The 23,879-nt window shown below is 39.4% G+C and overlaps 1 protein-coding gene and 1 pseudogene across 5 annotated transcripts; both read right to left on the reverse strand.

Annotated features, from left to right (window-relative positions):
- Positions 1 to 1,260: 1,260 nt before the first annotated feature.
- On the reverse strand, positions 1,261 to 11,510 carry LOC148844502 (YTH domain-containing protein ECT4-like; annotated as a pseudogene).
- A 2,282-nt stretch (positions 11,511 to 13,792) lies between these two features.
- LOC148844503 (YTH domain-containing protein ECT4-like) lies at positions 13,793 to 18,735 on the reverse strand. 5 transcript variants are annotated; one of them, XR_016101959.1, is made up of 10 exons: positions 18,381 to 18,735; positions 17,276 to 17,352; positions 17,003 to 17,147; positions 16,810 to 16,883; positions 15,986 to 16,585; positions 15,273 to 15,863; positions 14,973 to 15,185; positions 14,741 to 14,887; positions 14,176 to 14,566; positions 13,793 to 13,861 (listed from the first exon to the last, which is right to left on the reverse strand). XR_016101959.1 is itself a non-coding variant. In XM_088953567.1 (9 exons), exons 1-9 carry the CDS (start codon positions 18,406 to 18,408, stop codon positions 14,306 to 14,308), a joined length of 2,136 nt encoding a protein of 711 aa, XP_088809693.1. In that variant the 5' UTR covers positions 18,409 to 18,735; the 3' UTR covers positions 13,793 to 14,305. The 5 variants fall into 5 exon arrangements, 3 of the variants coding, with proteins under 3 accessions (XP_088809693.1, XP_088809692.1, XP_088809694.1); XR_016101958.1 differs by having other exon boundaries at positions 17,003 to 17,162; XM_088953567.1 differs by having other exon boundaries at positions 13,793 to 14,566.
- Positions 18,736 to 23,879: the final 5,144 nt, after the last annotated feature.

The following is a 23,879-nucleotide window of genomic DNA, read 5'->3' on the forward strand; positions in this document are numbered from 1 at the left end:
AAATAAAATAAAAATAAAAATAAACACTTTATAACTGATTAGGTTGTGGAGCATCACAAAGGAAAGTTGTCGGAAAATACTGTTCACTGAAGGCTCAAGTCGGGGTCGAAATGAAAATTTAACATGAACTTACCGTTCACTAGATGGGCTCAGCTTAAAATGAATAATGAAAGGAGAAGATGCATTGACATGTTATATGGGTCGGACTTTGGTCTTTGTTTTTGCGATTATTTGAATGGGCCCTGCCTAAGCCCGAACCGAAATATTGTGAAGCAAAGCTTAAATCCAGCCTGTGGAACCATTTATTTTAGGAGGAACACCGAATGACCATCTCAGCTACTTGTTTTCTTTTACTCGAGTATTCATAGAGAGATCAGCTTCGGTCAGGGCAAGTTCGTGCCAATAGCCTCTTTCAACCTTGCATCGGGAATATCTCCTGATGAGGGATGATTTGCCCACCTTCCAGTCAGGCAACGATTCAGCACTCTTCGCCACCTCGGGTACTTCAATCTCTTCGGATAATATTGAAGCATGAAGACTTCGGTGATCGCATGTGCTGAGGTGGCATGTAATGGACTTTGGAAGTTCACTAGCTGCCCTCGAGCCTTTTGGGGATCACGTTGCGTAACCGTAGACCTTATACTCGTCCCGCTTGAATCAGATGGACACTATAAGCCTTATCAGCTAGCACATTGGCCTCGTCTGAAACGGAGTGGACTCCAACCAACTGGTCCGAAGATCCCGGAGAGGCTCCTTGGGGCTCACGGTGGCTCAACTATATAAAGGCATCAGCCCCCTTGACCCAGGTACGTGCGATTACTTGCTCGCTAGCTCTCTTATACTCAAGCTTTCAGCTCATAACCAAGACTACAGTACTAACTTAAGCATCGGAACGACCTCGCCGGGTTAGCCACCCCGGGTTCTCTGATGTTTCCTTGCTGTTCGAACCAGCTCGTTACACAACCAGCCTCCAGACAACCTTCCAGCTACAAGCTTCAAGATCGCGCACCATCAATTGGCACCATATATGGGAAACATTCGAAAAGCTAAAGCTCTTTACCTCCTAATTATTTCCTACTCAATGGCTTCTTCAAGCAACAGCAAAAAGAGCGCCGACGTGACCGTCTCCAGGAGACATGATCAGAGCACAACCAACCAAGAGTTCCCTTCGGTCTGCATCAGCTAGTTCACTATCCCTCTTATTGCTTTAAGGATCTCTCTCAGCACACTTATTACGGTACACAACAGATGAACATCTCGCTACCACAGGTGAGCACCACTTTCTTTGTTCCGAAGCCCTCTGTTGTCCCCTTGGGGTCGAGCACCAACAGTTCGATGAACTAGTCCAGAGTATCTGAACCATACAGCTACAAATGAATCAAATGCACCAGCTCCAACAGCTTCAACAATACTATTTCTACCTGTAGTACTAGCAACAATTTCCGCCACTACAACACCAGTGTCGTAACTAGCATCAATCTCTAAACCCGAATCTGAACAAGAACCCGAACCAGTAGCAGAATGTGCGCCAGTCTCCTCCCCATGGTGTGGTAAATCCCCAAGTTCCACTTCCCCCAGAAAACAAATCCTACCTTGGGATAGGGCCGAGGGTCGACGTACACCCCCTCCCCCACAAGGGCGTAAAAACTAGAACGAGCGGCCCAAGGTCAGCCACCGAACGAGGACCGATCAGTAGCAACATTCGTGGAGGGAGAACCTCAAGCCCCAAGTAAGTGACCAACGGTAGCTCAGGGCTAGAGGAGCGAGCTCACGCCGAGTCCCCTCTGAACCTCGCAACATCCATCAACAAGTTCATGACCGTGAAGAAGCAGGAAGTTGGAACCCTCTCCCACCTCGCAATAGTATTCGAGAACATGAGCAGACGAGGATTGAAGTCCAAGACAACACGGAGATCAACAGCACCAACGAGGAAGCAACGAAGAAATGGCGTCACCACAAGTCATTTCGACAGTCCGCTAGAAACAACCCATCACCTAGGACCAGCTAACCATTGGAGCAGAGCAAGGCGCGGGAGGAAGTAAGCTCAGTAGCTACACAGCCGGCTCCAGTTCTGATGAGCCAGCCCTCCCCCCTATCGTCAGAGATTATTACGGCCCCGAGACCAAAGGACTTCAAGATCCCAACTCTAGAGACCTAAGATGGGAAGTACGACCCCAATGATTACGTCGATGCATTCCAGTCTCAGATGCTCCTTGCTGGGGCAGATGAGGCCAGCATGTGCATCGCCTTTTCTACTACTTTTAGAGGAATAGCCAGAACGTGGTACAGGAGTTTAGCGCCGGGCTCAATTACTAGCTGGGCCCAATTTGCTAATCACTTCAATGCCCACTTCATCACTTGTAAGAAGTGCCCGAAGTCCCAAGCGAGCATTCTAAATGTGGTGCAGAGGGAGAATGAGACCATCCAAAGTTTTATTGCATGCATCAACGATGAATGCTTACAATTATTGGACCTCAAACCAGCTGTTCGGCTCACTGCAGCAATAAAGGGAGTCAAGCACAAAGAGTTTGCATGGCACCTTAGTGATTATCTGCCGTAGACCTTCGAGAAATTTGTCTCCAACGCTGAAAACTTTATGAAAACCCAGGAGGTGCTTAATCCCAAGGTTGAGGCCTCGCAAAGAGAAAAGAGGAAAAGGGAAGACGAAGAAGCTAGCAGCAGTAAGCATCGGTGAAGGAAGAGTAAGTCACCAAGGAGAAGTAGGTCTCCAAGAAAGAAGAGTAAGTCTCCATCTCAGGGTTCTAGTTCAAGTCGGCAATCTAGGACACCCCCCGTTGAAAGGTCCTCCTACATTCCCCTCAATGCGAAGCTAGGTGAGACACTAATGTCAATAAAGGACGTCGATTACCTCAAGTGGCCACCCAGAATGAAGAGATATCTGATGACCAGAAACCCAAACATCTATTTTCACTTCCATTGTGACTTCGGCACACCACTGAGAACTGTCAGAACTTGCACGATGAGACTGAGGAGTTGATCCGCCGCGTCTACATGAAACAGTACATCCAACGCGATGGTAGGGAGTCGGGAGATTGTCAAGCCGACCAAAGAAGAGATGCTCCAGAGTCCAATAGAAGAAACGACCAGCCACCCCGGTAGCAGCATCCGCCTAAAGACAGGCCAATCCGCGAAGTGATCAACATGATCACCGGCGAGTCCATTATTGCGGGGTGTACAACAGCAGTAAGAAAAACCTCAGTTCGGGAGCTCGAACATGAAGCAGAAAATCCATCGAAGAGGCCTCGGATCGAAGAGCCTATCTACTTCACTAAGGACGACACTCGTAGGATATAATATCCGCACGATGATGCCCTCGTCGTCAAGCTAGTAATCAACGACTTCGAGGTAAAGCGAATACTGGTGGACTCAAGAGTTCCGTGGATATTCTTTTTCTGTAAGATTTTGAACGTGGACGAAGTAGTCAAGCCCCTTGGACGAATCACAGTGCCAATTGCAGCGAGAACATGGCCCAACTTAGCGCGCTTCGAGCACACCTTCCTTGTGGTCGCGACTCCGTCCCCCTACAATGCAATTTTAGGTCAGCCCATTATGCATGCCCTTCGTGCAGTCGTGTCCACCTACTATCTGGCGATGAAGTTCCAGACAGACTGCGGAGTAGGGGTTATACGAGGTGACCAGCTGGAATCGCGTAAGTGCTACGTAGCCGCACTGAAGGGCAAGGCGAAGTTGGCAGACAATGTCGAACTAGAGCCTCCACCCGAGCAAATAGAGGAGTGAGCTGCCCCGATGGAAGAAATCGTCCATGTCTGAATCTCTGAAGACGAGACGACGAAAACCTTCTAGATTGGCACACTACTAAGAGAACCTCTCTGATAGCAGTTGGTAATTTTTCTACTTGAAAATTTAGATGTTTTTGCTTGGTCCGCGGCAGAAATGTCTAGTATTGACCCTAGCATAATTACTTATAGAATTAATGTGAACCCCTCAGTCATGGTAGCCAAACAAAGAAAACGGAACCTTGCCATGGAGCGGTGGAGCGTAGTTGACGAGGAGGTCGAAAAACTCCTCGCAGCGGACTTTGTTAAGGAGGTGATAACTATGCATTTTGATGCCTTAAGGGCATCATTTCGGGGATATTTTCAACCTTAGAATAGTCAAAGTATGCCCTTTCCCTAGTTAAATTCAATGTTGTGACCTCTAAGGGTCTCTGTGAAAATTCTGTGAAAAACTAGGGAAGTTACATGGTTGAAATGTAGTTTTTGAGAAGCTGGTGTGAAATCCAACTGAGAGATGGGGTTTATGTGAAAAAACTGAGAAAAGGAGGGTGCCTCCTATCTGTTAAACCCAGTTTGGCGCCCCTCCTACTGTGTTAGCATGCTTCTCTCTCCTTACCAACCCTAGGGCCCTTTTTAACCTATTCTTTTCCTCCTTAGCAAACCTTATCCACCCCCAACAGTTTAATCTAAACCCTCCACCATTCATTCTAGGGCACTCCCTTTGTAGCTTTTAAACCATCGAGCGCCACCTAATTTCTAATCTTCACCATTTAGCCCCTAACCTCTAGATTTCAGCCCTCCACTCCATCCTTTATCTCAGCCATCCACTTTACAGCGCCACCCTCTCTTTTTAATCTCCACCTTTCAACCTTAGGCGCCTAAATCCTCACCATCCATTTCTAGGCGCCCAAATCTCAGCCCTACATAATACTGGGCGCCATCTTCTATTCTTCTCAGCCTTAGGATAAACCCAAAACCATCCTAACCCTTAATTAGAAACCATAGGGTGCCCATATCTTTGCTAAAACCCGACTGTCGCCCCCCTCTTTCTCGCTAATCCCAATAGTATCTACCATTCTCTATAAAAATGACCCAAGGGCTCTTGAGAAAGGGTTGGATTCTGCCCCCAGGTAAAACGAAAGGCTGATCTTGAGAAGTTCAAGGGTAGAGGAAGAGGAGGACGCTCGAGGAAGAGGAGGGGTTCCTTCTTGCGGTTCACCAACACCACTACGACCACCTTTGGATTCGGATCCCAACCATTAGTCTTAGATTTAATTTCGGTTCTTTCAAATTCAGTTTCGTTATTTCCTTTATGCAATTTATTTTCATTTTGTTTATTTTTTGTTTACTTGTTTGCAAATCTGAAATTCAACAAGGTAAGATGGAAGGCCTAGATCGAGAAGTTCGAGGGTCAAAGGAGAGATCCAGAGACTGCTACCTCTGATCGGATTATAGATTCTTTATTTCATTTATTTAGTTTATTTATTTCTGTATTTATTTATTTTTTTGCACTTTTAATTTCTATAATGTTCGAATTCTATCTTTTTCTGTTTAATTAATTATTTTTTATATTTTTGCACTTCCTTCTTGTGTTCTCTTTTTTAGATTTGAGTACGTATTAATTTTTCCCTCGCTTCCCTATGTATACGACCTATTCTCATCATTTTACCGTGTTAGTAGTTGCTTGAGAATCATAAACTGGTGTTCCGAAGTATTTAACGACACGCTTTCAGATCACACCAGGAGGTCCAATACCTGAGCTGGATTGCCAACCCTGTGCTGGTGAAGAAGGCTAACGGAAAGTGGCACATATGCATTGACTACATCGACCACAATAGATCATACCTGAAGGACTGTTTTCCACTCCCTATAATTGACCGTCTGGTAGACGTGACCTCGGGGCACGAGTTGCTGAGATTCATGGACGCCTACTCCGGCTACAACCAGGTTAGGATGGATGTAGCCGATCAGGACAAAACTACATTTGTAACCGAACTGGGGTTGTACTGATATAAAGTGATGCCCTTCATACTGAAAAATGCTATAGTAACTTTCCAGCGACTTGAAAAACAAGGTTTTTGAGCCTCTTATTGGAAATAAAGTAGAGTGTTATGTTGATGACATGTTGTGAAGACCCAATTTTTGAACTCTTTAATTAACGATTTAAATTGCATATTTCAAATTCTAAGAAAATATAACATGAAGCTCAACCCAAACAAGTGTCTTCGGGGTCACGTCAGGCAAGTTCCTCGACTATATAGTGAACCAACATGGCATTGAGGCCAACCAGGACAGAATCAAGGCCATATTAGATATAAGACCGCCCCAAAAGATAAAGGAAATACAAAGGCTAACTGGCCGGGTAGCTGCCATTCATTGGTTTATGTCTAAATCGGCGGGTAGGTGCCTACCCTTTTTCAAGACAATTAAAAAGAACGAAGACTTCGTGTGGAACAAAGAATGCTAGCTCGCGTTTGACAAGTTGAAAAGATACTTATGTATCGCACCAGTTTTAACCCAACTTGAGGAAGGCGACGAGCTGAAGTCGTACCTCTCAGCGAGTGACGAGATGGTCAGCTCGGTACTAATTAGAGAAGTAGACCGGGTCCAACGAACTATCTACTAAGTAACGTATTGCAGGTTGCGGAAACCAAATACCTCGACATTGAGAAGTTGGCGTATGCATTGGTAATTACAACTCGAAAATTATGCCCGTACTTCTAAGCCCACACGATCATCATCCTAACCAACAAGCCTTTGAAGCATGTTCTGCTGAAGCCTGAGGTATCTGGTAGGTTGACGAAGCGGGCCATTGAGCTGAGCAAGTACGACGTCCGGCTTGAGCCATGCCTAGCGATCAAATCCCGTGTCTTGGCGAATTTCGTGGTAGAATGTACATTCAACGCACCGACCCCTGGACTAGCTGAGCCCATTAACACGTTAGAGACATCAACCTGTGTGGCATCGGTGCCGATCAGAGTAGGACCGACCTGGGATGAGGAGCCCTAAATCCTCCATGTTGACAAGTCGTCTAATCAGCGAGGAAGCGACGTCGGACTAATACTGTACAGGCCGAACGAGGTAAAGCTGGAGTATGCTCTCCGGTTCGGATTTGAGGCGTTGAACAATGAGTCAGAGTACGAGGCATTAATTGACAGGCTGAGTTTATCAAAGGAAATCGGCGAGAAGCACCTCGTAGTGTGCTGCGACTCCCAACTAGTGGTGAATTAGGTCTACGGTGATTTCGAAGATCATTGGCGATGAGGATATAGAAGTCCGGGAACAGAGAAATCTCTGCTTCAAGTACGAGGAAAGAAAACAACAATGTATTCTCTCATTCATTCTCTGGAAACCTGAAATACCCACGAAGGAAAAAATGTGTTTCTAGTTGCCCATCTTCGACGCAGTCGTCACCCAGTCATTTCGATGTGCTTTGTTAACATCGTTGGAAGCATGCAGTATGCAGAATCATTGTTAATGGAGGAGTTGTAGAGTGCGATTCAAGGAGCCATTACTCATTGCAAGAACTCCTTGCTTCAAAAATCAGAACAAAATGCTGGTGAGTAATTAAATCCGAAAGTTAGTGTTAATTTTTCTAGAAGATAATGTATCTAAATCTCTGTTTAATTTTTGTTTCTTTCTAATCTCAATAACTTAAAACTAGATGTCTCTTAGAAGAGAATGTATCTAAATCCCTTCTCTTATAAGATGATGATTACTACGAGAAGCCCATCTTCATTTTCTCTTGGTTTGGCTTGACAATTTACGTTCACGGATCTGGGCTCTTGGGCTCTGAATTTATTAGGCTTAATGGGTTTTCGACTTTTCTGACAACTTACGTTTACGGATCTACATCCATGTTTATGGATGAGAATGAAAATGTTGACGACACCATTGAAGATTTCCTTTTCAAGGGGACTGGAGTGAATGAATTGAAGCAAAAGTTGGAGGAAGAAACATGGATCGAGGATCGTGAAGTGGGGAAGATAAACATTGTTTTTCCTCCTTGTCCGAATAATTATTACAAGGGTTATATAGGAATTAAAAAATATTATAATGGCCTTTTTGGACGGAAGGTAAACGGAAGGGGGTCTTTGTATCACAGTCATAGTACATGATAGTACAGGAGGGTCTTTGCTGCAAAACGAAGTATAGGGGAGTCATTGTCATAGACCCCATAATATAGAGGGGTCTTTGTGATTTACCTAAAAAAATAGAGCAAAGAAAACCGTAATGATATAAAAGCACTAAATTGATATCCCTAAGCCCAAACCCTCAATAAAACATGTTAGGAGCCACTCACTATAAAATATAAAATTGAGAGAAAACCAACCCACCATAATATCCTAATGCCAACGATAAAAAGGGTAATAAAACATATGACTCGAATATTCAGAGGTCAAGAGAAGAGGTGAACCCAACTTTACCACAATTTTGAAACGGTGATTAAAAAGATGCTCTATACCCTCTCTCAATATTTATTTCCTCTAAGGCCTCGTTCTTATTTCGGTAAGTTATTTATTATCTAGGTAAATGCAATTATGCAAGTAATTGTTTCCTAGGAAAGATTTACCCGAGTAAGTGCATTTACCCATGTTCTTTTATCTCCCATATAAGGCAATGCCCATTTTATCCATAAAAATCCATTATAAGGGGCATTTTTGTCCCTTTAAAGTGTTGGCAACTTCCCCCAAGGTGGAAAAGTTATTTACCCACCTAGGATATGGGTATCACTTACCCGGGAAAATAAACTTTCCCTGGCCCCCACATAAATTTGAAAAAAGAACAAGGGATTTTTGGTCAATGGGAATCAAAATCCCATTGACCAACTTTCCCCCCTCTCAAAATCCAGAAAAAGAGCGCCACCTAAGTCTTAAGCGAGGTTCACTTTGAGACACTATTGGAAAGTTGGCCGGAAATTGCCCCCTTGCTAAACTAAAATCCAACAAAACTTCTAACCAAACTCTTCCAATTACTATAGACCACTATTGATGGAAAAAAAAGAAAGAAAAAAAAACTAGCAACTATTTGCAACACAACCCTCTTTTATGTGCCTAAAATTGGTTTAACACCTTTTGGGGCATCTCTAGCTCCTACAACCTTCCCATTCACATATAAGGATTAAAGTATCAATATTGGGTATCATATCGGATACAAATATGCTTTAGAAACGCATGGATACGAACGAGAAACATAGAAACACTTGGCTACGCTAAGAAAATGAATATTTCATTCCATAAATATATTACTAACAACTAGTTTAATGTCAAAATAGCTACAAATAATGTATAAATAATAAGAATTGTATATTTTAATGATATATATATGAAGAAATATATTACAATTAATATAACGGAATGCATAGATATCATATAATTTTACTGAAATGCAACAATAAAAATCCTAGACAATATTACATATAATAATACAAATTAATACATGCACACCATCATTATTATCTTATTCTATATTAAAGACCAATGCACAAAACATATGCAACTATTATATTTTAATTATTATATCAATTTTTTCTACTTTATTACTTATTATTACATATAATAATACAAATTAATACATGCACACCGTCATTATTATCTTATTCTATATTAAAGACCAATGCACAAAACATATGCAACTATTATATTTTAATTATTATATCAATTTTTTCTACCTTACTACTTATAATTTTTACCATTAACAAAAAAGTCAATTGGAAATTAATTCTCAAGACTTTAGTAAACACTATTTTTATTTTTGTAAAAATAAATATGTTATTATAAATTTTAGATTAAAATATTAATTGATAACTTATAAAATTATACAGTCCTAACTTCAAATAAATCAAATCTATTAGAATTTCAAAGATACATGTTATATAAAAATTCATAAATTTTAATTACTCCAATAATTATATCATTATTAATTTTTTACTGTTTATAGTTTTTTTAAAATAAAATATTTTTAATATAAATATCGACTAGTGGATCTCATAGATTCAATTTATATTACATTTTTAAACAATTTATAAACAATATTTTCATTTTGGTAATAATAAATACATGATTATTTAGTGCAAATTAAAATTTTATTTAATAATTTATAAAAATTTTGAAATATATATCATGTTCAAATTTATAAATTTTAAGTATTAAAATAATTATTGAGTTATTAATATTTTTAAATTTCTTTAAATTAAAAATCTATTTTTTGGTATAAATGTGGATTTGATAGATTATTTACTCCATTGGTTTATAAAATATTGACTTAAAATATTATTATTTTTTATTTGTAATTAGAGTTGTTGAAGATAAGTGTATGTTGGTTGTTGGGATTTTATGTAGATGCTATGTAATAAACGTTAATTTATTTCATTTATTGATATGAAATAAAAGTTGGCTTAGTGGTCAACGTTACATTGCTCTTGAGCACTAGGCGACTTAGGGTCTTAGGACACAATGGTGTATCGGTCAGATATGCACCCCATGCCAGTTTGACCCGATACCAAGACAATACACATTGTTTCGGGCATACCATATTGATATTTTAATCCTTCTTCACATCTAACCTTTTCCGTTCACCATTAGTGTGAACAGTAAGAGACCCCTAGAGCAGAGGTGAAGTAATAACCTCTTAAGATTTCTACAGTCTTGGTTTTTCATTTCCACAATCTTAATATTAGCAACATCAGCAGGTTTCCCATCCCATACTTGGCAGCGTAAGGAGACCATTTGTCAAATGTAGAGTCATAGGTCACTTATTAGTGTAGTGTTCAAATCTTGCATGCTTTTGAAATTGTTTTTGTTTGGAGCTTTTCTTTTGCATTGTCTTTTGACGACACTCATAAAACCCAAAATCATCAAGAACGATTGTAGACATTTGGCATTAAAAGACAATAAGAAATTAAAAGATACAAAATATATTACCTCTTGAGTATCCCTGCTATTAGTATTTGTTCTCATTGTTTTCAAGGGTGATGTGCTTCAATAAACTGTTAGGAACATCCTTTACTATATGCCACTTCACCGGGAAAGCAACCATTCATTTACCTTGCTCCAATACTCCACATTCTTGTTAAAATCAACTGTGCCCACCATCTTTGCAAGACCAACAAATTGCCCATTGGTGTTCACCTGAAAAAAAAAAAAGGTTAGACTAAATTGACCACATCCCTGTTAAAGAATAGAATGGCATATCAAAATATATGTTGATACTCATAGAGAAGAACAGGAATACAGAATAGCCACTAGGGTCGAATGGTCCGATGGTTCAAACCGAATAGATGGCTCATTCTAATAAAAAATCCCGAGACAACAGTTTTTGGCCAAAAAGAAATTCTACGCTGAAACGGGACTGATTCCCAGTTTTTCCGGTCTGGTCCGATTTTAAAAACATTGGCTGCGAGGCTTCTCCCATTTCTCATAGTACCCAAAATCCAGCTGCTTCTTATTGCCATTAGGTGTGCTGTCCCACACATCATACTTGATGCTCTTATGGACATCATTCTCATTGTATGATTTAATAATGAACAACTTTGCATCAGAATACTTCTCCGGGAAATCTGCTCTATTGTATTGTTCTTTGTCAGGGAATGACACTTGAATTATCTCTATCTTCACTGATATTCCCATTTGATGGTAAGCTCTGTTCAACTCATTGAGACCATCCATGCATGTTCTCTTTTCCATAACCAAAATAACCATTTCCTATTCTTCTTGGTTTATATTTTGAATCAAGTACTACGTCCACGACCATTTGCACGAGTATTGATGTAACTTGATCTGGTGCTCCCTGCTAGAGGACAGCTCGGACGTCAGACAAGTGGGGTCGCCTAGTTGAGTTGCAAGGCAAATAGGTCAGATTGTTCGGGGTGCTTTATCCGGTGTAGACACTTCTATGCTTAAGTTAGCGATTAGGAGATTTAAGAGAGCTATAAGCTTAGATTGCAAGAGAATTAGAGAGCTGAGTCGTATGTACCTTGTGAGACTGGAGGCAAGGCCTTTAAAAAGGCGAATTGTCGTAGGCCTCACAAGTCATGATGTGTGTCCAACATCATCGGCCCGTCTGGTCCAGAGTTGGTTTCGCACCCAAAGATGGACTCCGCGTAACTGATAAGGCTTATCCATGCCCATCCGAATCGGGCGGGGATAAGATAAACTCCGTTGACATGGTGTCATGATCCCAAGAAGATCGGAGACGGTTGGCTTGCTTGTAGATGAAAGTTACATGGCACCTCGGCAGGGTGGTGCATATACTTGAGTTATTCACACCTCGGTCTAACTGGATGACCCGAGATGCATGAGGTGACTAGATCACTAAGGTCACTGAGGTCGCTAAGGTGTCACCACATCATTCCGTCACTCTAGGTGTCATCACATTATTAGATGAGCCAAATTATCCATCAAGTATCATAACCATTATTCCCATAGCCTGGACCAGTTCTAACACCATTACCACATTGACCGTAAATCTTATTGTTTGGGTACATCCAATTTACAAAAGCAGGAGATGGGTTCAGGCCTTATGCCAGCCTTGGATGGTGCAAGCCCTGTCATTTAGAGAAAAAACATAGCAGAGTACAAATAAGAACTTACTATAAAAATGTAACAAAATACTTAAAAAAAGCATCAGTGTGCGTGTAAAACCAGCACAGATAAGTATCAGATACTGAGTATGATATGTGGACGAGGTCGAAGATTTTGGTTCCTTCCCGAAGTTGGGCCTCACCATCAGGAAAAAATTGGGCCATCTATCCAATCAGTGGCGGAGACAGGAATTTTTTCTTGGGGGACAAATTAAACAAGAAAATGAGAGAAGAAATAGGTAGGGTTTGTCAGAAAATGCGGCGGGTAAGTTTGGGTATGGGTATGTAAAGCTGAAGGAGCATTAGAGAAGGCTTGGGCTTTGTTGTCTCTAATTACAAAGGCGCCCGCTTAGCAGCAACAGAGCTGGAAACCTCACCTTGAACAGCAGGGCTGTGGGGCGCAGATGTGAATTCATTCAACTGACGATAACGCCCCATGGTGGGAATAGAAGAACCTGTCGGAGGGTATGGACTATGGAGCATAAGGTGCATATCCATAACCATGGTAATACATACGAGAACCATAATCCCCATGAACTCCATGCCAACCAGCCATATACTTTTCAGAGCCAATAATCAATTGATTAACCAAATCATGGTCTCCATATGATAGGTTCCGCAAACTTTATAAGGGCTTCGCAGAAACAAAAATCAGAGAAATACACATGTATGAAAGCAAATCTAAATGAGAAACTGAGGCTAACCTTGTTTGCGGTGCAAACTTCATTCATATGCTACTCCATCACACCAAACCGTTTGTAATCTCTGAACCGTTGAGCATAAAAAAAGTGATTATCGACGTGGGTGTTCACGACTCACATTAAGGGATGATTCCCTTGATAGCCTGGTCCGTAACAAAATAACAGCTAATGGTTTAAAGACGATCTAGGGTTGCTCAATATGAACGCAACTAGCCATTCCCAAACCATACTTGTATCCTTCCATTTTTTTTTATGTTTACGAGATTGAATTAGTTGGCCATCGGTGTTGAGAAAAGGTTGAAAAAAGAAATATAGTCCGCGAATTAAAAGCATTAATCATTTAAGAGATCAGGTATGGGGAATTTGGGAAGGGATTTTGTTTGTTTTTTGGCTGCGGGGGTGAGAGCAAAAGGGTTTCAGACCAGAAATTTGACTTGCACAGGACCATAAAAAAGGAATGGAATAGTGCGATCATATTCATAAACAAGGATCCATTATTTTTTTTTTTAATTCTGATTGTAATTGTATATAATATGCTTCGACGCTTGTAGAACACTGCGACCTTCTCAAGAGATTAGAGGCACTAAAAACCGCTACTAAAATCAAAGCAAACTAAAAGCTCCAATGAGCCAAGATGACAGGCAGCAGAAACAACTTGATCGACAGGTGTTTGTATCAAAACAAACTAGGTAATACACGCGCGGGAGGAGGATGATATACAATGACGTCGTCTCTCCTTCCTGAATCCTTAATAACTGTAAAAACTCTTCAAGATATTGGATTCCTCTATTGCAAACAGTTTCCACCCGGATTCTGGTCCTCTTACAAATACAAAAAACCGCAACAGAGCAGATTTACAAGGGGTAAAAGATTTAAAGAGAAAAAAAAAAGATCAAAGAAAACCATTAAGAAATAATAGCACAAAAAGATCCCTAAACCCAAACCCTGAAGTAAAAAGCAGTTAGGAGCTACTCATAAAGAAAAGAAAACTGACCCACCACAATATCCTAATGCCAAGGGAAAAAAAGGTCATAAAGGGGATAATGACTCAAATATTGAGGATCATTAAAATAAGTTTATCCCGACTCACCATATTTTTTAAACGACAATAAAAGGGCTGTCAACATTTTATTACCTCAATAGTAAGCCAGGTCCACTTGGAGTTGGCCAGCGTTTGCCCACTTTCTATAATAATCCGGCAATACTTCTGACCGAACTCTTTAACAATTCCAATAACCATATACCCACTCTTGATAAGTGAAGATCTAGCAACCATTTGCAACCCCGTTAGCCACAACCCTCTTTTCTGTGCCTACAGGTTTGGCACCCTTTGGCGCATCTCTAGCTGCTGTAACTGTTCCATTTTCTTCTGATCTTTTCCACTCCCCATTAGAGTGAACGGTTGGAGACTCCTTGAGCAAAACGGAAGCAACCTCTAAAGATTTCTGCAATCTTGGTTTTCCAGTTGCACCATCTTTTTCTTTATCATCAGTAACAGCAATATCAGCAGGCTTACCATTCCATACCTACAATGCAGGTCAATATTTGTAAACCATAGAGTTGTATGGCTCAACATTACCAATGGAAGAAGTTTGCAAGGAATAAATTATGGGTATTATACGTAAATTCTTAACTTATATAAATGGGTCATAGCTGATGACAAAATACATATAGACAATAGTTTAAAGTTCGCATCATACCTGCTTCTGCAACTGCAGTTGCTTGGCCCTTTTCTCTTGCATTGTCTTTTGCCGAGTCTCATAAAACCCAAAGTCATCAAGAATGCATGTCTTGCTGGAATGCTCCTTGAATATTTTGAGTATTTGAAGCCCCTGCTCCATCTTTACCTGTAGAAACCAAAACATCTGACATTAAGAGAAATTAAAAAAAAAATAAGATGCATACATATAGACAGTATAAAACCACACATACCTCTTGAGTGTCCCTACTATTTGTGACGGGCTTGTTCTCATTATTTTCAAGGGTGATGTGCTTCAACAAACTGTTAGGCACATCCTTTAAAATATGCCACTTCACCGAGAAGCAACCATTCCATTTGTCTTGTTGCCAGTACTCCACATTCTTGTTAAAATCAACTGGTCCAACCATCTCAGCGAGACCAACAAATTGCCCACTAGTGTTTACCTGGGAAAGAAGAATCAAAGCTGGAAGGTTAGACTATGGGCAGATTCTTTCCAAAGAAATGCACAAGACGTCACAGTATGTACTCACAGAAAAAAATAAGAATACAGGACAGCAATCAGACTTCTCCTGTGCCTCCTGGTATGCAGCATCCAGCTTCTTGTTCCCATTAGGTGTGCTGGCCCACACATTATACTTGATGCTCTTGTGAACATCATCCTCGCTGTATGATTTAATAATGAAAAACTTTGCATCAGAATACTTCTCAGGGAAATCTGCTCTGTTGTACTGTTCCCTGTCAGGAACAACATTTGAATTATCTTTGTCTTCATTGTCATTCACATTTGATGGTAAACTCTGCCCCTTGACTGCAATTGTGATGGGTGCAAACACCTTCTGATTCTTGAACCCTTTTGCTCTGGGTCCTCTGTTCAACTCATTTAGACCATCCATATTCTCGTTCCCATAACCAAAATAACCATTTCCCCTGCCTCTTGGTTTGTATTTTGAATCAATTGGTAACCATCCACGACCATTTGTGCGGGTATCATAGCCATTAATCCCATAGCCTGGTCCAGATCTAACACCATTAGCACCATAGATCCTATTGTTTGGATACATCCTATTCATAAAACCTGGTGTTGGGTTCATTCCGGATGCAGGTCTTGGATGGTGCAAGCCCTGTTAATTGAATAAAAAAGCAATCCCATGCACCAATCAGAACATACTGTCAAATATAAACAAATGCAAAAATAGCATCAGTGTGTACATAAAGCAAATGAAGATAAATATCAGATACTTACAATGAGATGTGGAAGTGGACGAATATTCTGATTCCTTCCAGAGTGGACATTATTTGCATGTGAGACGGCTGAAGAAAAGGAGCTACTAGTGGCGGGTTTTGGCTGCCCATCAGAAAAAACCGGGCTATCTATCCAGGGTACTGGAGACCGCATCCCATCATAACCAAATCTTAGGTCCTGGTAGCCAGATGTTGGGATTCCTCCAGACAAAACTCCTCTACAATAAGTATTGTTCAAATTCAAAGTTGAGTTCTGGTTTGTTGGTTTCAATGGTGCAGAGCCATTATTAGCATTGGAATTTCCATTTGTAACACCATTAGCCTTTTCCTTTGTTGTTTCTACAGTCAAAGGTGCCTGATCAGCAGCTACAGAGGTGGAAAGCTCCACCTGAGAGGATGTCTGACTAGAGGGGTATGGCCCACCAGGTGGAGGAGTCGGTGGCTGGTAATAAGGACTAGGATACTGATAATGTTGAGGACCATACAGCTGACCATCATGCCCCATGGTGGGAACTGGAGAACCTGCTGGAGGGTATGCACCATAAGGTGCATATCCATAACCATGGTGATATATAAGAGAGCCATTATCCCCATAAACTCCCTGCCAACCAGAAACAACCTCATCAAAACCAACACTTAACATAGTACCCAAATCACAACATTGAAATAATCTCTTCTGAGTCTTCTGACAGAAAAAAGAAAAAAAAAAAAAGAATCAGTGGTGACCCTTGGATGTTGGCTCAATTAAAAGGATTTTATTCCAAAACGGAATGAAATATAAATTGAATAGCAACATATATAAGCAAAGCTGAAACGAAAACTTACAGTTGACATCTCTACCCCATCAGGATTTACAAATCTAAGGTAATCGTCCCACTCATTGATGTGCCCATCATAACCTGAACATCAAACATCTATATAGTCATAAAAACAAAACCAACATTTGCAATAGCAAAAAAACATTTGCAGTAATTTATAGTAGACACATTCATAAAGAAACCAGCACAAATTAGCTAACCTCCATAATAATAGGCAGTAGATGCATAGCCATTAGGAAGATAGCACATTGATGGATCCATGAAATCTTGAAGTAGAGGAGTTGTAGATCGTTCACATGACTGGACAGGACCATTGGGTGCTTCAGCAGTTTCAACAGACCCATACTGAATAGTAAAAGGCTGTGGGAAAAAATTAATAACAAAGAGATGCAATGGAGAACATAGGAGAGTAATAGCAGCTGAAAGAGAATGCAAAATTCTCTTTCAAACCATTATATAAAAAAATGTGTTACCTTTTTGGTGGCCTCAGGAACTTCAATATTTTTGGTCTGAGAATCTATTGACAACTTCTGCAGTAAATCTGCAGCTTCTGTAATATTATTGGTAAAGGAAACAACTAGTATCGGAAATCATAATTGGTCGTGTTTGGAACTCTCTCAAAATGAATTCGTAATTCATCCGTATGCTTAAAGCAACTCTATCTATATTTTACTGAAGTCGCTGTATTTTGTCAATTTTACATTGGGAATTTGAGAATTGAGGTTCCAACAGTTAAGAAAAGTTTCCCTTCTGTCCAATTAAGTAACGTTATGAAAATTTTTTTCTGCAACTTGTTCCCCACACACTCCACGAGTATGTGAGAATGGAAAAAATAGATTTGTCAGAACCAAATCATGTAGTAACGGTAATGAATATTTCATAATAATTTTATGGTAACCTTCCTTCAAAATGAGAATAGTAATCATAAGCTATAAGAAAATCGACCAGCCACCCTTTTGATTCTCCACCAAATCTCCAAAGTAACTAGTAGCATGAAAGACCAAAGCAATACCTCACCAAACAAAAAGCCATTTATCGTACCAAGTCCAAATCAAATCAAAACAGCAAAAAGAGAAAGAAGTAAAAAGAAAGGGAATGCATTCTTGATGATCCAAAAGCCAACCAACGCAAAATTATGGGTTTTCTAGAGAGAGTGTACACGAGCAATAACACCAAACGCCAAAAGAAGACTTAATCCGCTATGAGTAAGAAAACTTCCTCAACGAATAATTTCCGCATAAAAAACAGAGCCCAGCATAGATCAATTCCCAAACTTGTAACAAAAGAACTTCAAACTATTCCAAGAGTCATGAACTAAGATACATCTTGAAAGCGCTAAAGTTTAATAATATAGTAGAACTGTAGATGTTTTCTAGAAACATGATTCCCAGATCTAAACATAAACCCCTACAAAACCCGCAAACATTGAAACACACAATACTGGAAAATAGGCAGCTAAAAGAGCTTAAGAAGAAGAAAATTCAAGTCTACGACTGCGAAGAAGATATGGGATAATGAAAGTAAAAAACACTGAACAAATTAAAGCATACCAACAAACTCAGTATTAAGTAAGGATACGATCCGCAGGTGGAGCAACCGCTGCCATGATCAGATCTTCGGTGGAGACGAGCAAATAGTGGATAAAAGGAGGAGGTAAGAAAACCCTAGAAACGAGTACGAAGATTATGGGATACTGGAGGGGAGAGAGAGAAACCCTAGGAGAGAGAAAAGGGGAGGGTCAGGTCAGCCGCCAAGGGTTTGGGCCTTTGGGAAGAAAGGGTTTTTAAGATGGAAAAGCGGTGATTCAAATAGCACCACGGTTCCGCCTCCAAAACCGGATTTTCTTTTGGCTTTTGGAGTTTGGAGGGTTGCTCTCTCCGCTCCCCGACCGAAACCCTAATCACAAAAACAAAATGGATTACCGATTAACCACATGGACGGATGGGCTTAGGTTTGCATTTAAGGCCCTACGCTTACTGGGCTGTGGCTTACTAATTCATTAAAGGCCTATTTCTTCATGGGATGTCTCTTTCGATGCCGGTTTGGGCATAGCTTTTGAGTTTTTGACAAATTTTGTATGGGCCCGATCCAGAGTCTGAATCCCCGTGAACACATTACTAAGGGTGCTAATAATGAACAAAATACACTCCAACACCCATCTTCTTAAAAGTGAAATATGAAATGTGTGGCATCAGATCATGTTGAAAGGGTGTTGGAAGAGATTTTTGCTTACGAGAGATCCCAACTCGTTAATAATGGGTGTATAGTTATAATGGCTCATTCGTTGACTATGCATATAGAGTTGTCAATGGGTCAAGTTTGATTTTAAGGCAGGACGTACCAGTCCTGGATCGATTGCCAATTGGTCCCATGAGATACATCCAAAACAGAAACCAATTATTAATGGAGACAATTGGGTCTCAGCCAATTATACTTGACATCTGTAGTTACTTATATTTTTGGTAAGATAAGTTGATGAAATTGAATGTAAAAGAGTAAAGCCGTTGTATGATGGTAAAACAATGTTTTTAACCAGGATTATCTTGTATACTATCTAATGTCTATAAAATTTATCCTGTTAGAACTAAAGTAGAATCAAAACTACAAAAAACTCATTAGTGCCTTCGTATATTTTAACTATGTAATTGTCTCGGGGCAACAAGAGTTAGTGTCGACCCAATTATTAATAGAGACAAAATCATATAACCATAATCAATATAATTTTGGTTGTCAAATAGACCTGGCCCATCATTGTTATTATTGTTATTATTATTAGGGTCATTTACTAAAGCATTTCCTATAATTTCACTGATTTACTTAAATTTATATTATATTACTTAATTGACATGTCATTAGGAAATATTTGTTTTGCCATATAAAAATCAATGTTGTTTGGCCCGAAAACCGTTCAAACAATTGATTCCGTTTCACCACTAACCTGTTATTGGGTCAAAACCTGTTGACCCGGCCAGCGGTTCGCAATATAAAGTTGTAGAAATAACTCAGATCTGAGATCCAGTCTGAGGAACGAACTCAGATATGGGATCTAGCACAAAGAGAAGAAGAAGAAGAAGAAGAAGAAGAAGAAGACTTTCTTCTACAGGTGTTTTAGAGAAATCAATATTAGATATGAGATACGAGAACTCAGATCTCCATTTGTTGTCCCTGCCTCGTCGTCACCATCGTCGCTATCGCCACCGATGAGCATCCAATCATCCTCATCCTCTTCCTTCTTCTTCCCTCCTCTCCTTCCTTCTTCTTCTTTCTTTTTTTCTTTTTCAGCCGACAACAATTCTCCTTTCTCCTTATGCTTTTTGGCTTTCTCAACCAACACCTCTTCTTTCTTATATGAGGTTTGCATATTAGGGCAAATCTTATATAAACATTTGCCCTAATATGCAAATCATTCGACCCAGACGGTTGAACTGTTGACCCATAAACCAGTAACTAGAACAGTTCCATTTTTTGGTCGATTTTTAAAACCTTGATAAAAATAGTAGTATGATCACCTAAACCAAGTTGAAAATGTTGAAGGGCATGGACCCATGGTTCTTTATTCCAAAAGTACCCCTAAACTGAGTGGGAAATGTTCAAGGGTATGAACCCATGGTTGTATTGAAAACAAAATTGACTAATTAGAGAAAAATAGAGTGGCTGCCCATGTTTTATTAGGGGCAAAATGGTAATTTTGATTTTAGTTTCTTTTGATTAAATTTATTTGAGTGGATGTTAGTGTTGAAACTGTCATTTTACACTTTCATCTAATGGAATGTCAATTAAGCAAATTGATTGCAAACTATAGGGGATCTTTCACTAAAACACAAAGTATGGAGTATGTTTTAGTAAATTCATGAAACTATAGGCGGTGTTTTAGTAAATCACCCTTGTTGTTGTTGTTAGGGAAATTGTCCAAAACCCACCATCACTTTTTATGAATTCTCTTAAACTCAACATAACTTTTCAAAACGTCCAAAACTCACTATATTAGTGAGATTTTATTTTCTAAAACTCACCATCCATTACAATACCCTTAACGTCAACCTAAATGTATGTTTCATGACCAAACAACCCCTGAATGGTGAGTCAGCCTGTTAACATCAACACCACCACTTTAGTGGTTATGCGCAAAAAGGGAGAGGGAGAAGCAATAGACTATTTCCGAAGGATGAAAGCTACGAGGTTTAAACTCAACAGTGTCACCCTTCTATGTCTTTTGTTGGCATGCAACCACACAGGCCTTGTTGACGAAGGTTATTCGTAATCATACTTGGAGTTGCAATTCTCTTTAGAGGGAGCAAAAGAGGTGAATGGAAATCAAAGAGAGAGAGAGAGTGAGAGAGGGAAGGAGGGAGGGAGGGAGAGAAGAGGAGATGATATGTTGAAGTTGGGAAAAGAAGATGAACTCTATATGTGTGTTTGAGACTACGAATGACAGTATACGACTTTTAGCAGAGTCCCCACACCATTGGAAAAGCGAAAAAGAGAATTCCCCTACTTGGAGATATGAACGTGGTGGTGGTGGTGTTAACCAAAGTGGCCGGATTGAAGCTTCTCTGATGAGGAATGATTGAGGGTCTTGCGAAAGAATTTCCACCGAAACACTTGTTGAATCCATAGTTGTTGTCCTGGGTTCTTGAGTTAGGGCTAGTTATATTTGAAATGGGAGGAGACCAGTTTGAAGATATCACTATGGTTTCAAAACTTGTAACACTGTAGATGGAGAGAGAGAGAGAGAGAGAGAGAGGTGGAGCCGGAAAGAGAGAAAGAAAGGGAAATAATGCTGGCGTTAAACAACGAAGATAGAAAAAAAAGATTTCAACAGTGGAAGAATGGGTAAAATAGGAAATTAATGATGCCCGTTAGTCAAGTTACTGTTATCTCACAGATATGGTATGTTTTGGACATTTTGAAAAGTTATGGTGAATTTAAGTGAATTCATAAAAAGTGATGGTGGGTTTGTTATCATTTAGTGTTGTTGTCGTTGCTATTGCTTTTGCTATGGGACCTAACTGCCTGTATGTGTGAGTGAGCAAGTTTTTCAAGCAATTTAAGAAAAAAAAAAGTACATGCCTATAAAATAGTCTTATAAAGTATGAAGTGTCAAAGGGGTTATTCTCTCCTTTCTTTTCTTTTTTTTTCTTCTTCTTTTTGCAAGCGTTTTGACAAAGGGGTTACTTGCTCTTGGATCATGTATTGGGCTTTTGATACTGGTGGGTGTTTTTTTATGTTTTTGCCGTCCATGGTTAAGTCCGTTCGTGGTTTTCTAGCAGAAGCAATTCATGGTTAGTTCCATTCGCAGTTCTTTGATGAATGTCATTTTGGAATGCAATTACAGTATCTGGTGTCAGTTGTAATGTTTGGGGCTTTGTCATCTTCTGCGGATCTACCCCAACCATGCTATTACCGGCTCTTTGCAATTAAATGATTCAAAACAAATTTGAATAATTATACAAATTCAAAGTTGAATTTGGATCCTATGTATTTTCTATCAATTTTGATTCGGATATACCCCAATCTTACCTATTTGTATCCCTAATTAAAAGACTTGAACCCTAGTCAATTGTATCAAAAGTGAGGCCATCTTACCATTAATTATAAATACTTTACTAGTTACATCTCTTGTCCCGTGACTCATCGAACATTATAGTTTTGTGTCTTGTCCAAGTCTTATAATGTTATTTTCTGCATTTACCATTTTAAATAGGTCAATTGCAATGTTAAGACATGCTTTTTTTATAAGAATAGAAGGAGTTAGACAAGATGAGGGGTAACAAGTCCCACAAATCATTGGAACAAATAAAAGTTTTTTTAAAACATGCATTAAAAAAATCAACAATAATGATAATAGGTCCAAACTTTTGGAGTCAATTGATAGCTCTACTAAGAAGTAGGAATGATTCATTTCACCGTGAATACGATCATGAAAACTATTACAAGGAAAAAATCTCAAAGTTATGTGTCATGATTTGATGGATAAACACATGAAAATAATAAAAATTTTATCCCATCGAACTAAGGGGGTGTTCTTTAACGTGCGTAAGAAATTAGTGGTTGTGGACTAGTCCACACCACACGACAATCCACAGTTGTTCTGAACTGTAGATAGATTGTGGACTAGACTAGTCCACACTCCACACCCATAGTGGTGTTCTATAGCGTGGTGTGGACAAACTTTTCAGTTCTATGTATCTCATATACATTTTATGATTGACTACACAGTTAATAATAAATATCTAATTTTTGCATTTTATATGATAAATATATTGAAAAAAATGCATCAATAAATTAACATTAACCAATAAATATTAATTTTAATAAAAACAATAGTAAAATAATTTAAAATAAAAAAAATATGTTTTTAATATTTAAAATATTATTTTATTGAAAAAACATTAAAAATTAAGTAAAACATTTAATAGTTTATTGATAAAAATATTAAAAAATAATATTTAAACAAACAAGTTTGTTTATAAGAATTCAATTCTTTGTTTCTAACAACTGAGTTCGATTCTATGCTTCTAACAACTTCGAGTTCGATTATATGTTTTTCCAAAGAAAAGCAACAACAAGGAAAGATAACATACCTGCAGAGGAGAGCTTCAGTGGTGGAGAGTTTTGGCAGAGCATAGAGACAAAGATCTTCGACAGGTGATGGAGACCTCTAATGACAAAATGATGTGAAGCGAAGTCTGAGATAGAGTTTCCAGGGAGCATGTGAAGTAGAATATCAACGTAAAACCATGGACAGGCCCCCTCCACGACAAAATGCAGTGATTGATAATATGGGGTGTGGACAGGGTGGGCCCACAATATAGTGTGAACCGGTCTCGTCCATGACCAGCCGAACACCCTGTTCATCCCGTGACATGGACCAAAACGGTCCATGCACGAGATGAACACGGAACCAAACACCACCTAATGCTGCAAGTCGGGTTGATTATTTTAAGTCTAACCCAGCCTAATACTTCATACCTAGATTGCACACATTTATATTTTGTTAGTTTATGCATATATATGTTTTTCTATATTATATTTTTGTACTTTACATATAACTATTATAAAACTTTATGAACACTG

The sequence above is a fragment of the Nelumbo lutea genome, chromosome 7, assembly GCF_056320005.1.
Source record: "Nelumbo lutea isolate HS-2025 chromosome 7, American lotus-T2T, whole genome shotgun sequence".
NCBI classification, from domain to species: Eukaryota; Viridiplantae; Streptophyta; class Magnoliopsida; order Proteales; family Nelumbonaceae; genus Nelumbo; species Nelumbo lutea.

Excerpts from the sequence above, each read along its gene's own strand:
- LOC148844503 (XM_088953566.1), bottom strand. The coding sequence starts at position 18,408 with ATGGCAGCGGTTGCTCCACCTGCGGATC. Across the intron at positions 17,163-17,275 it reads TTCCTGAGGCCACCAAAAAG|CCTTTTACTATTCAGTATGG; the intron begins GTAACACATTTT and ends TTTTTCCCACAG. Across the intron at positions 14,567-14,740 it reads AACTGCAGTTGCAGAAGCAG|GTATGGAATGGTAAGCCTGC; the intron begins GTATGATGCGAA and ends CCTGCATTGTAG.